This window comes from Sinocyclocheilus rhinocerous, unplaced genomic scaffold, assembly GCF_001515625.1.
Source record: "Sinocyclocheilus rhinocerous isolate Xijiao unplaced genomic scaffold, SAMN03320098_v1.1 scaffold2335, whole genome shotgun sequence".
Taxonomy (NCBI): Eukaryota; Metazoa; Chordata; class Actinopteri; order Cypriniformes; family Cyprinidae; genus Sinocyclocheilus; species Sinocyclocheilus rhinocerous.
Window position 1 is genome coordinate 37665 of NW_015636844.1, and position 15068 is coordinate 52732.

A 15068-nucleotide genomic window follows, 5' to 3' on the forward strand; every position below is an offset into this window, starting at 1 on the left:
GGCAGGCCATAAAAATGATTAGGCAGGTCAACTTCAGATTATTCATGTGCACATGCATCACTTTTTTATTTTTTAATAATGAGAATAAATACAATTATTTAAATATAATTTAAAAGGAAAATACTCGGGCTATATCAAGTTGAACTCAAAGACAACTTGGTCAGTTTAATTTCATGTGACAATGACCCTTCACATTTTTAAAAGTGTGTTTTAATTAGTCAGCCATTTATATGCTTGACTATGCATGTCATTGCTTCTGAGGACATTTTAAAATTGACTTGTCAGTAGATGCTACAGAGACCACTCAACAAAGTGAATTTAAAAGTGTTCATCTATTCGGACTGAGCTTGACTGAAAAACAACCCTTCATGAATTTGACAGGGCATTACTTCAGGCATGTTCATAAAATTCTGTGCCACTATACTGTAAAAAGAAATAGGGTGTTCCCATCAATCTGATCATTATAATGAGACACTTGTGAGAATATGCTACTCTGTTGTCCCATTACTTTTTTTTGTTATGACATATTATACATTTTTCTGTTATGAGAATTATTGGATATTTTTTATTTCAAATATTTGCCAGCATAATATTAACCTAGCATGGGAAGTAGCTTTAAATTGTAAACTAATAGTGAACAAATCAAATGTCTATCTGCCAACATGTCAACATTTTGGCTTGACATTGATATATATAAAAAAATACAATATTCAGTTGCTTCCCACATTTAATGTAGGCTGAACCCTGTTACCACATGTTTGTTCCTCCCACTTCATATTATTTCCATTACGGCACTTCTCAGGAGAATGCAAAGGTGTTTAAATATCATTTTTAAATATAATCGTTTTAGGGGTGGCGCACAAATTTTATTTTATTCTTAACTTTTTTCTGTTTATTCCTAATAAATAAATTAATTAATTAATTAAAAAACAATCACTGAAACCATAAATTTTAACTCCTTAGACATCATAACAGGGTTGAAAAAAAATGGCAAACTTATAAACTTATCAAATTAATAGAAAATAACAGCTTATATAATACATCCAGGCTGACGGTCGATTTTTTAAGCTGAAGCCCCTCCTCTCACTGACCAAAGAAAAAAATAATTTTTAAGATGTCCAAGTTTGTACCCCATTGTATTACTGAATTTCTGCATCTGTGTAGTTTAGCACTCATACTCACAAAAAGTGAAGAGAGGATACCCGTTTAATCACAATATGAAAAGATAAACCATTCTAAGGATCAAAAAGCATTTAATGGACTACATATATCGTCTACAGCCTGCTGCTCTTGCCATTCAATGAGTCAAAAACAGCCCCCGTCTCGGTCTCAAAACTATAAATCAAAGCTGGCCTATTTTGTGCCAAAGGCACAAGATTTTTCTCCGCTTCACATTCTGTCAGCTGTGGCAGATCCTCAAGAGATGTGCGGCTCTGATCATTGTTCCGGATTTCCCTGCAACACAATGTGACTCTTGTGATGATTTTATCCATTGGTTTGAGTGAGTGCATCCAGAGAGGCAGGTGGTCCCAGGTTTGCAGCCACCAAGGCAGGAGGTGAGGCTTTTGTAATTGCAGTCTATTCACAACAACAATGCAGAGGAGGACTGCAACACATGGAACACAGATACTCACCACAACCTGCCATCCAGCCATTGAGAGTGCAAAGACAATGGATGGCAGAAGGAGGAAGCAAAGAATCAGGTACAGCACAGCAAACCACCGGTATTTTGCTGTCCGCTCACCCAAAAATCGTGCCATGCGGATGGGGAGACGGCTAAGAGGAACTGGGTACCAAAGTAATATGCCCAGAACATTGAAGATGAAATGACACAGAGCAACCTGAGAGAGAGGATGTGCAGAGCATCATGAGGGACAGAACATGGTTTCATTTACTTTACAAACTGTGTAATGGGTCTGTGCTATGAGTCTTCTAGGAATGAGAGATACAACTTCTTTTCATTCTCTTACCAAAATCTATCTTGGCCAGTATTTTGATACCGATATACCAATATCTCTATTAAATAAAATCTTTTTGCATTTTTTTATGGATAGAATGAATAAAATGAACAATTTATTAACTTAAGAGAGATACATTTGTAAGCCTGTTCTCAATTTTGTTATTTACATTTTGTCTGTTTAATTTTGATGTTTATTTCAGGTTTATTCCTAGAAAATTACAAAAACAAACATGAAAATTTAATTTGATCAATTTAACATTAAATCGGAAAGCCATCATTCATTATGAAAATGAAATAGACTTAAACTGCATGAAATGGCAGGATGCACTAAATTATTCAAATGTGACAGTAAATGTGACATTTATAATGTTACAAAAGATTTCTGCTTCATATAAATGCTGTTCTTTTGAGATTTCTATTCATCAAAGAATCCTGAAAATGGATTCAACAAAATATTAAGCAGCACAACTATTTTAAACACTGATTATAATAGGAAATGTTTCTTGAACACCAAATCAGCATATTAGAACTAACTTATATGATTTATGTTTGCAGTCAGTTTTTTTTCATACATTTTGTCTATTTAATTTTGATGTTTATTTAATTTCAAGAAAATCACAAAAATAATTTTAGCCATTTAACTTTCAATTGCAAAGCTATCGTTCATTAGCGTTTTATGAACAAAATTTTGATTTCATGGTGACTTTAAAACTAATAAACATAGTACATTTTAATTTAAATAAATATAATAAATATCACAAATACATTAATTATAATAATCATTAAATCATTATTTAGTATAAAATAACATTAAATAATATTTGTGACATATGTTTCAACATTTCTGTGTGTTAAAATGAGCAGGAGAAATTGTTCCTATCCTATTATAACTAAATTCTCAAAGTTATTTTTATTTTTTTTCACTTTGAAGCTCTTATGATTAATAAATTATGATTCACATTTGTTATTTTTACAATAGTAAAAATAATTTAAATTATTTAAATAATAATTAAAATGTCTTTTTTAAATAATTTTATTTAAATAATAAAATCACAAGTTTAAAAAAAATCCGGATTTTTACGTGAGGATCAATCCTCTTTATACAACATATTGTCGAAAGCATCAGTATTCTAAGATCAATCCCCCATTCCTAGAGTCCTCTAACTCAGCCACAGTGAGAAAGTTCATGTTTTAAATGGGATCACCTGAAAGGCCGCAGCTAGCTTGTCTCCTGGGCTAGCTAATGCGGCTAAGATGGCTGTAGCGGTTGTTCCGATATTGGAGCCCAAGGTTAGAGGGTAGGCCCGCTCAATACTTATCACACCAATACCTGAAAGCAGAATGAACGTGAGAGTTCACCAGAGCAGATAATTCTGTTTCTAATGAGACCTTCTAATAAGGTGAATCCAGCCTTATTAAGAGCAAATTGGAAGACCATGTATGACCATGACGGAACTGGCATTTACCTTATGAAAATGGCCTTGTCCCAAATGACACACACGTATCCCTCAGAGTCTATATTATGCTGCATGGATTTTTGGGGAATAATCTGCTGTGAAGTCCTACCATGGGTTCAGTAAAAGGGTACATCAAGGGCACATAGTGGCTACAAAGGGGGCATTTCTATGTCAATGACATGACACAAATTTTTTGGTCTTGATGTATTAATTTATTCAAAAATACATAAAAATGCAATTCATGCATACAATGACTTTTATACAACTCTTTATATTTTTATTAATTTTTCAAAAAATTTACTAATATCCTAATTGTCACGATCACTGGCTGTAGTGTCTTGGTTGTCCACTAGAGAGCACTCCATCCCAGACTTTTGCCACTATCAAGGACTTCATTCCCCATAATCCTTTGCCCGGTCTCAGCACTCATTGTTTGCACCTGTGTCTCATTAGCACAATTAGCTCACCCTATAAGCCTGGTTCTCACTGTCATTCTTTGCCAAGTCTTGTATGTGTCATTATTGCAATTGTAAGCCTTGTATCCTGGTTATCCTGTATGTTGGTTCCTGGGGCGTATTCCAGAAAGCACGGTTAACTTACCTTCAGCTAAACCCTGAACTTTCGGTTGATTAACCCCAAACCTTGCTTACTCAAGGTATGTGGTTCCAAAAACGTGTCTGGGAGTAAGTTCATTCAACTCAAAATATGTTCCTGGTTAAGACTCAAGACATTCTCAACAGAGCGGCGACGATGAATCGAGTCACTATGGAAACGGACACTAAGAAAAAGCACCATGCTGTTTCTTTCTTCTTTTGTTCAATGGTCGTTTACATGCTTGGTGCATATCGCCACCTAATTGATGGTTGTGCAATAATTTTTATTTTTTTTCTATTTAATCTTTAATCCTTGAGAATATGAATTATATTGTTTGTTTAATGCTAATTATATATTAAGTCATATCAGATATGTATTTTGATTTAGAATTTAGACATTATAGAAAATGCCGATCCATGTGTGAGATTATATAAATTTAATAAATATATATATATAATAAATAAAAACTCTGGAGCAGGTTATGTTCCAGGGTTAGTTCACTTCAGCGCTATCGGTGCACATGTGATCTACTGACGGAAGGCAGTAGACTTCATGTAAACAACTTAATCGATCCGATTGAGCTCGATCGGAATTAAATTTCGATCGGATTGAAGGTGGTGGTTTATCCCTTTTCTAATTCGATTGAGAGGGCATGTAAACACTCGATCGGATTGAACCCCGAAACTGAAAGAACTGCGCATGTGCAATGATGCAGAAATCGCGTAATGATGTATGAGGCACGGAATGAACAGCTCTTCCTTTTGAATAAAGTGTTGTATAAATGCGTGTGTCCTGTCATTATAAAACTCTCCTTTCACTTGGCAACTGTGAAGTGGAGCAGGACAACCTCCCACCAGTCCTTGTTTTGGATTCTCATCCACAGGCAACCCGTTTTGGGCGTGGGGAGGGGCATTTTTTACTGTGTGATAAATATTAATTGTGCTGTTCCAAAAATAAAGAAACCGTGTAGGAGAGTGGTTATTATGTGCAAACAGTGAGAAACTCTATATTTGTGCAGTGTGTACATGTAAAAAAAAAATCAATTCCAATTGTAAGCTTGTGGCATATAAACGCGCACATCAACCCGATCACTTTATTTAGTGTTCATGTAAACACTACATTCAGATTCATCAATCGGAATGAATTCAGTCCGATTGAACCAAAACTTGTGCATGTAAACGTAGCCACTGTATCGAAGTGCTCGAAACACCACACTCTGGTGACGCCTGCTGGTCAAAACTGTAAATGCAACAAAAACTCAGGCTAAAACATGCATAAAAACAGCTTTCACAAACCCAATGCAAATGCTTTCTTGAAAGTATAATATATTACATGCAATCAAAATAATAAAATACCATTTAAAACGAGGTGTCTGTATATGTGTCTTTAAAATAATTATTATTCATTTGCAAGGGCTTGTTTTGTTTGTTTTATGGAGAGCTTGTCTAAACAGGCCAGTAGAGACTATTAACTACTACGCATCCTTTTAATTACACAAATGTCTCATTAAAAATGTCTACAAATTGATCAAACTGATCCGAGATCGTATAAAATCCATAGACGCTAATTCAGTGGTTCGCCTAAGAGGCGATCTCAGTGAACTCGCATTCATTTCGTGTCCCTGTTGCAGTTCATGACACTAATGAAGAAAAAGACTTCAACAAAAGAATTGTTTTCAATTTATGAATGAAAATGGATTTTTGATATATGGGTGGGAATAAAGTCAAAAATGTTCTGATATCCTAACGAAGAAAAGTCTCAAAATAAAAATCTTAAGTCATTTGTAACAAACTTCCTTAACTAGTTTAGCATTTTTAAAAAGAAATTAATAGTTATATTTAGCAAGTACAGTCAAAAGTGACATTTAAAATGTTGCAAAAGATTTTAAATAAGTGTTCTTTTGAACTTTCTATGTGTATAATATTATTAATATGTACATTTGTAAGTTTAAGTTAATTTTCTTGATATTTAAGTTTTTCAAGTATGTTTCAGCGTAATTGCCACATGCATTTTAAACTCGATTTTTAAGAAATTGTTCTCTTTCTTTATAGTGGACACTCTCATTTGTCACTGACCCTTAAAGTCTTTTTACAAGGGACTTTTGTACACACATCCACATGAAGTGCACCATTTTCAACAGGACCTACATCTGTTTGAAAAGGCTACCTGTGTGTTTGGCTTTCAGAGGAAAAAATAATGTTTGAAAAATATAGTCTGCACACATTACAGCTTCCGTGGCAGCTCTAACACTCTTTGGGATTAGTGGTCTCTCTGGCAGTGTAATTAGGATGCTGTGGATCCTTAATCTAGCTGTCATGCCTCACTAGAAAGTCTAATCACTGTGTGGCTAATTACATTAAATCCGGCAGCAATGTTAGACCATCACTCTTCTATTCGTCAGAAGGGAAGGTGGATTAGAAAGGCTTGAAAGCATCAAGTGAACATCTCTGTTCTCTTGGCACTGGTTCTCCCTTCCTCTATTTCATTTCCATCTCCCTCGCTCTTATTTGTTGATGCATAACAACGTATATCTGTCATTTCGCTGGGAAATTGAGTGCATGAGTTACCGTATTGAGTAAAACCTTGACATTATTCACAGGCCAGAACAGACCATTGATTCTCAGAGCGCAAAGCTCATAGACTAGTGAATACGAATGAGTTGAAGTCAACAGTCAACTCTGTGAGGGCTAAAGATGAACTCCTCTGAGGCTTAGTGGTGTTTAAATGCAAATATTAGTACAATACTCAGAGGTGCTCTTGGCTGTAATGAATTTCTCAGGTAATCTGGGAGCACAGCTAAATTATACAGGAGAAATTCAAACACTTTGTTGACATTCTTGCCCATATGTTCAGCCTGGTCATCTGAGAGAGGAAGGACTCACCTATCAAAGGAGTGATGGCAGAAGTGAACACCGAGCTGCTCTGAACAACAAAGGTCATGCCAGCACCAACCAGAATAGCAAGGTAGCCAGTCAACCAGCCGAACGGGAAAGGAAAGTCTGCAGGAAAGTGTTTTGTTTACATCTCTTGAAAATTCTGTAAAGTGACAAGAAAGGCTTCCTTTGGGGTTTCTCAGACTGTAAAATTGGATGAAATTCTTAGCACACTTTCCAAAAGGGCAGCACTCTAGAAACTGATTTAGTAAAAAGTTGGGATGTTTTGTGAAATGCCATAAAATCAAGAATATGCTATTTGTTCATTCTCTTTAACCTTTATTTCATTGACTAAAGTACAAAGAAAAAAATCCAATGTTTTCACTGGCCAACTTAATTTTATTTTGTAACTATAAACAAATTTTGATTTTGATTTAATTACAATGTTTAATTGTTTGGGAATTGAGGATACTAATTGTTGAAGTTTCCCAAGCGCACACTTTCCAAAAGGGCAGCACTCTAGAAACTGATTTAGTAGCTAGAAAGTGTTTATTGAAGCTTATAAGTTCCTGCAAAAACTCAAAAGACTACCAGTGTTCCTGCTATTAATGTTTCAATAGGACACTTAAAATAGGCAAAGATGCCTCTTTATGAGCAGTGCATTTACTTATAAATTATAACTTACAACCCCAGTTCCAGAAAAGTTGGGATGTTTTGTGAAATGCCATAAAATCAAGAATATGCTATTTGTTCATTCTCTTTAACCTTTATTTCATTGACTAAAGTACAAAGAAAAAAATCCAATGTTTTCACTGGCCAACTTAATTTTATTTTGTAACTATAAACAAATTTTGATTTTGATTTAATTACAATGTTTAATTGTTTGGGAATTGAGGATACTAATTGTTGAAGTTTCCCAAGCAAAAATTCTGTCCAGTCTCGCTTGATACACGACTTCAGATGCTCAGCAGTCTGTGATCATTGTTGTCTGATTCTCCTTTTCACGACTGGTCATACATTTTCAATAGGAGACAGATCTGGACTGCAGGCCAGCCTAGCACTCTGTGTCTATAAAACCATTGCTGTTGTAACACATGAAGAATGAGACCTGGCATTGTCTTGATCTAATAACCATGGACTTCCCATGAAAGACTTCATCTTGATAGCAGTATATGTCTCTGTACAATCCCAATATATGCCTCCATGCCAATGGTACCTTAGCACATATTCCAGTCACCCATGCCGTTTGCTCTGCTGCACCCCAAACCATGACAGATGTTTGCCTTTGCATCTGTCGCTGATGAAATTCTGGATGGTCTCTTTGGTTTTTGGGACTGAGAACTTGACGTCCATTTTTCCCAGAAACAAGTTGAAATGTGGACTCGACTCATCTGACCACAGCACACATTTCCACTGTCTTTTTGACTATCTGAGAGGAGCTCTGGCCCAGAGAACCCTGCGGCATCACTGCATAGAATTGATGTATAGCTTTCTCTTCTCTTCAAGTTGCATTTATTGATGCAGCGGCAGACTTTGTTAAGTGACAGCGGTTTTCCGAAGTACTCCTGAGCCCATGTGGCTATATTTAATATCGGCTCACGCACATTCAACTGAGGTTTCCTGCCTTGCCCAACACAGACTGAGATTTCTCTGGATTCCCTAAATCTTTTCACAATATTATGTGTGGTAGTTGGTGAAAGACATAAATTCTTTGAGATTTTGCATTGAGAAACGTGATTTATTATTATTATTATTATTATTATTATTATTATTATTATTTGTTTGACACTTCTCTCATGAAATTTGGCACAAAGTGATGAGCCATAATCAAGCTTTGCTTGCAAAGACTGAGATGTTCCATTTATACCCAAACATTATAACCTCACCCATTACCAGTTCACCTGCTTACTGTGAACTGTTTCAAAACAGATTAATTTGGATATTCTAGAACATTTTCACTTTTATTTTGCCTCTGTCCCAACTTTTTTGGAGTGTGTTGCAGCCATTGAAATCAAAATGTGTTCATATTTTCAAAATACATTTAAGTCGGTCGCGTGAAGACCGAAGAGTGTAAAGACCATCGACTCTACCGTGAGTCGGTCAGTGAAATAATTGGAAATCTTTTGTTTGTACTTTTGTCAATTAAATAAAAGTTAAAGAGAATTAACAAATCACAGATTCTTGATTATATTGAATTTTACAAAACGTCCCGACTTTTCTGGAATTGGGGATGTATTTTGTCACACTTTAGTTTGGGAACCAATTCTCATTGGTTCTAAATATGGTCATGCAGAATAAAACATTAAGATGTGTTTTGTAAGTAATAAACAGCCAATATGCTAATATGCATGCTAATAAGCAACTAGTTAATAGTGAGAACTGCTTCCTAAACTAAAGTGTTACCAAATATTTAGAGATTAGTTTAGTATGTACAAGATGACTATGCAAACTTATCCCAAATCTTTGCAGTTTTTTTGAAAATACATCATATAATATAATAATATAATTTTTCAATCATTCATAAAAACAGGATGTCATTAATGTAAAACACTAAATCAAACATGCTAAGGAAATTTATGCAATTTGACAGTGAATAATGACTGAATAAGATTCCCAGTCAAATAGATAGATCTATATATATGCACTGTAAAAAGAAATTTATATGATCAACAAGTCATTGCAACATATGCACTGTTAAAAACTGCAATATATGCACTACAGACTGATATAGTATATATTTTAAAGTTATTCAACTTGATTTTTAAAGTAATTTTAATATAATTTAAGTTGAAATTAGTTGTACAGCCAATATGATTCAACTTAAAGGGATAGTTCACCCAAAAATGAAAATTTTATGTTTATCTGCTTACCCCCAGGGCATCCAAGATGTAGGTGACTTTGTTTCTTCAGTAGAACACAAATTATGATTTTTAACTCCAACCGTTGCAGTCTATCAGTCATATAATGCATGGCAATGGTAACAAAATCTATGAGAGTAAAAAAAACATGCACAGACAAATCCAAATTAAACCCTGCGGCTCGTGACGACACATTGATGTCCTAAGACACGAAACGATCGGTTTGTGCAAGAAACCGAACAGTATTTATATCATATTTTACCTCTAATACACCACTATGTCTAACTGCTTTGACCGCGTGCATGGCATCCGGTGCGTGAGGTGTGTGCGCGCTCTGGCGTAGTTTACGTTAAAGGGTGTGTTGATATCCAGCCGAAGAGCAATCAACCATAACTTCAGGCGAGTTTTTTTACAGTGTGAACGATTCCACTCAATTAAGTTCAATTAACAAATAAGTAAATGGATTATAATCAATATTAAATTAGATTAAATTAGATAATTGATAAATTAACTGTTCAGAATAAATCTCATAAATGTTGATGTTCTGATTGGACCGTCAAGATTAATAAAAGCAGAATCATGTGTTGAGATGTGATATATCTGTGGTTAAGAAAAAAATAATTGGAATATATGAGATATCTTTTACAGCATTTGACATGGACCCTCACAATCACATTAACTGTGTAAATAGGTAGTTCCCACCTGTGTTGATGATTTTCTGAATAGCTTTGGCTACTTGTCCCTGGAGAAGGGAGTTGAGAAACTTAACCAGCAGCAGGAGGCAGGTGCAAAGCACCAGCAGTGAGGAAGCCAGCAGAATCAACCCCACAGCCAGATCAGACAATCCCGTCTCGACAAATAGATGAGTGCCTGCTCCAACACACACATGTATTTACATCTCCAGTCTCCTGTGGAAATCTGCCCGTCACTCAAGCGTTGACAGGCATGTGTTCATATTAACAGTGATTAGCCCATCAGCTGCTGATTACGGTGTGTTAGAAGAAAGAGGATTTCAGATTCTTTCAGATTATTACAAATTATTTATGCATCACGAAAAAATGGCTTCTAAAAATGAGGCCCACGGTTATAATTGAGGGCTTTAGCCATTGACTGTCTCCTGACAAATATGGAATTATTACTTTTTTCCCTCAATATGATGGCTCTTGTGTTTGCAAGATGATAAAAAAAAAAAAAAAAATTGCAGCTTATTGCCTCAAAGTCATTATATGAGCCAGGAGGATGACTCAAAAACTCATAAAAAATGTTTAAAAACATATTGCTTCCTAATACAGCCTGTACGCTGTTTGTTACTGTTGTTGATGTCGAATGTGTAGTTAGTCTTACAAGCATATGACTCAGTGGCTGTTTCTATCACAGGATGTACTGATACAGAATAAATTATAGTTATTAGCCCCGACGGAGCTTTGAGTAAACGAAGAAGAGCCAAACAGTGTACAGAGGGACTGAAAAATGAGTTTTCTTCACAGCAAAAAGGGTACATTGTTTGAATACAGCATTTCTTGGTATTAAAAAATCTTCAAGTTTGAAGCCAGATAGAATGGAGAACAATACTTTGTTATTTAAAAATGGATCAATCAAAGGACGGCCTTTGCTGTGTCTTCGTCCATTTCATTCTCTATTACTTCGAAATTTGATAGAGTTTCGACTCACATTTTTCAGCATTCATGTGTAGTGATGGGGTTTGCACTGTTGAGTTTTCTGAAGGCACTATAGAAACATTTTCTTGGATCTGGGGAGAATAAATTTAGATAGCGTCAGTACATGAAAGATCTTCATCTGTAGGCAAACAGAGATGTTGCTCACCAGAATCCGTGTCTGGCACCAGACTTTTATCAGGCTCTTATTGCGTAGCACCTCTTGCCCTGTTGCTATACCTACAATTACTGTCTTATCCAGCTGAAAAGGAAAAAAATAAAATTGCCTTTTAACTCTAAACCCATATTAATGAGAGACAGAAGAGTACGGATAGGGCAAACAGTGTGATATTTAATTAGGCTACACAAGTTTTCACAAGCTCCAAAGCATTTAACAAAAAAACTAATGACCAGTTTTCTTTTTATTTATAATGACACCCAACTGGCTGCATACTTAAAGGAATAAATCATCCAAAATATAGTTTATTCATCATCATGTTGTGTCGTGAACCACAAAAGGAGAAGTTTTGAAGAGTGTTCAGGCTGCTTTTTTGAATACAGTAAAAGTGTTATGAGGGGATATAAAGCCCCAAAAAGGTCAAAAAGCAACATAAAAGTAAGACTTATGAGCTACATTCTAAAGGTGTGGTCACATTTTGGTCAAATTTCACAAGTAAAAAAATTATATTGTCTGTTGTCAATAGTGTAGCGATGACTGAACTCACACAGAAGTCACTTTCAAATCAAGCAGCTTTCCGTTGGTCAACACGGCAAATTCATCTGACCAATTTGAACCCACAGGGATTTCTCTGTGTGGAAAACTTTCACACAAAATTTCCAGATTGTATGAATTCCTGTTGAAATGACTGAGTTTCGCCTGCATAATTTAACTTTGTTTCAACTGTGGACTTCCTTATTCTCATAGAATTAACACAATTTTTTTAACTTTATAGTTATAGTTACCATTATAGTCCGGTATGAACAGGACTTTAATCTTAAAGCCACCTTTATGTGAGAAACTGATCATTTTTCACTTAAAATGTATTGTATAGCTTGAGAAAACTTTTTATATAGAGCATGAGTCATGTGGACCACATTTATAATACTTTTATTGTACCTTTTGTCTTTTTTCAATATTGACAGCCTGAACTATTTACAAAATGTCTCTTTTCTCTTTTTCACAGAAGAATGAAAGGCGTCCTTGATGATCCTGGAACATATTCTTATCAATTAGACTTCAAAACAGAATAATACTGTACCTGTATAATACGTTTGGTGAGGGGATCTGTGATTACTTTCAGGAGCTCTGGACCATTCTCTCCGGTCACGATGTCGAAACTTTCAACCACCGCCTCCGACGTGAGCCTCATCACGCCAGTGATGGCTTCCAGCGGCAGCAACACCAACACTGACAGCCAGTTAAAGCAATCGTGCACTGTGGCACCCGCAAAGGCTCTGAAACAGATCCACACAGAAAGTGTCATTGAAGAACTCCAAACTTTCTATTGATAGTTGAATGCTGACAGTGTGAGGTACTGTATGCTCTCTCTACCGTTTGAACTCCTCTCTCTCCCCTGCCTGCATCAGAGCCACGATGGTGTTAGTGACAGATGTGCCAATGTTTGAGCCCATGATGATAGGAATGGCGGATCCAACATCCAACACTGCATGAAACATAGAATGTAGAAACCCCATCGATAGATGTGAGTCACATTTCATTAAGTACAACAATCGTCCTTAGGCAGTTATGAAAACACACAAGGGCTCCTATCATCTACAAAATTCATTCTCTGGAAATCAGTATTAGATGGCTACACAGAAAAACAGCCCATTGCAATATAAAATAACGCCATAGCAACAAAGTGAACATTACTATAATAATATTAAAACTTCTCAAAAATGAGACACATAAATAAGTGCCATTGCATATGGTGCCATTTGCATTTGTATGCAGAATGACACTAAAGTAGCATAGTTTGTTACCTAGATGAATGGAGCGTTGCCACTCAGCTAAGAAAATATGTTCTAAAAACATTTTGATTTAATTTCCTATAGAACGAATGTTCTATTAATGTTACTGGAAGAACGTTTGTTCATTTTTGTTCTCTTTGAAATAACCTTGCCAGAACATTATTTATGCTAGGCATAAACAACACTATTGCATACTTTCTGAGTAAGGTACTACATTTGATAAGAAACAAACTTTGTGACCATTTAAAAAGTATGTTCTATAATATGAGTGTGTGCAGTATGAAAGAAATTCAGGCGTACTTCGAGAAGGGTCTACCTGCATCTCACAGTACTACAAAACAACCTACAAGTACAAACTACAAGTTATGTTTCTCGCAAGGAAAATACGGCTGAGTGGATGTCATGAAGCAATCTCCTCAAGTATATTTATTTTTTGTTTTATGCATGAAATGTCTGATGGCATTGGTTGTTTCTTTGTAGGGGAGCGTAACTTATAGGGGCGTGGTGTGTTATTGCCGTTCACAACTCCACTCCCATGGCTTCATGGGATAGTAAAATGTACATTGGATGCGCACTTCAGAATCTCAGCGGAAGTAGTAGGTCATATGGGTACTTTTCGCCTACTGTTTTATGAATAATATGAATTTGAACATACTTATTTCACATACTGCTTTTCGCCTACTTCATAGTAGGGAAGTAAGCATAATCGAACGCACAAACTGAATATTAGAATATATCAGCCACTAGATGGCAGTAATGACCAATCAGAATTGAGTATTCCAGTGCGCTGTGTAAAAATGTTTAATAATGATAATATTCTAACATATATGGGTTTTTAGGTTTGGCAGAGCAATAATGTGTTTGTAATGGCTGCGTTTGACTTACATCCAGAAGAGACCAAACTGACAACAATGGAGGTGGAAGTGCTGGAGCTTTGGACCAGGACAGTAACCAGTATTCCCACCACCAGTCCTGCCACAGGGTTAGAGAGGACAGCATTGTCCTTAAATATGTCCCCTGCAACCTTACCTGTCCAAAGATACAACACAGTCCACTCAAAGCTTTTATTTCCACACTAAGGATGTGATATTGAGATTAGTAGTTAGTGGTCACAAAGTAACCAGCTTTTTACATTTCTTTTGGAAACAGGATATTTACAATAGTTACTGTATCAGAGAACAGTGGAAAATGTCAAACAAAAAAAGTGTTAAAGGTTACCTCCAGCTAACTGAAAGGCTGAGCTGAGGATGTCCAAAGAACAGATGAACATGTACAGAAATAGAAGAAGAAGTGGTATCTTGCAAATATTGATGAAGATTTGTTTTCCCATTGTCCTCATTATATGGTTCTGGCTAAAAGGAACATATATATATATATACACAAACACACACACAGTTACAGTTACAGTTTGTTCTGTAAATGTATAACCCAAATTCAAATCGAAATTGTTTCCAATAATTGTTTCCTTTGGATTTTACAGAGTTGATTAAGTTCTTTAAAAGTGCAGTTGACTCCAGAGTCATTACAATGACAAATTATTTAAATAGCTTTCATTTCACCCCTTTGTATGAGATCCATTTTGACTTATCCAGGTCTCAGAAAGGGGAAACACATTTGATTCAGTTCGCATAATTAATACCGTCATGGATGCTCACTGCGGTTAAACATCATTGTAAAAAAAAATCAGTTTTCATTGTCTC

The 15068-nt window shown here is 35.6% G+C and overlaps 1 protein-coding gene across 1 annotated transcript; it reads right to left on the bottom strand.

Moving 5' to 3' along the window:
• Positions 1-1274: 1274 nt before the first annotated feature.
• slc34a1b (solute carrier family 34 member 1b) lies at positions 1275-14698 on the bottom strand. Its single transcript, XM_016562776.1, has 10 exons — positions 14587-14698; positions 14254-14397; positions 12950-13061; positions 12657-12852; positions 11567-11659; positions 11414-11492; positions 10445-10612; positions 6894-7010; positions 3166-3290; positions 1275-1841 (listed from the first exon to the last, which is right to left on the bottom strand). The coding sequence occupies exons 1-10, from the start codon at positions 14696-14698 to the stop codon at positions 1275-1277; spliced, it is 1713 nt and encodes a 570-aa protein (XP_016418262.1).
• Positions 14699-15068: the final 370 nt, after the last annotated feature.

Excerpts from the sequence above, each read along its gene's own strand:
- slc34a1b (XM_016562776.1), bottom strand. The coding sequence starts at position 14,698 with ATGGGAAAACAAATCTTCATCAATATTTGCAAGATACCACTTCTTCTT. Across the intron at positions 12,853-12,949 it reads GAGAGAGAGGAGTTCAAACG|AGCCTTTGCGGGTGCCACAG; the intron begins GTAGAGAGAGCA and ends GATCTGTTTCAG. Across the intron at positions 7,011-10,444 it reads TCAGAAAATCATCAACACAG|ACTTTCCTTTCCCGTTCGGC; the intron begins GTGGGAACTACC and ends ACTTTCCTGCAG.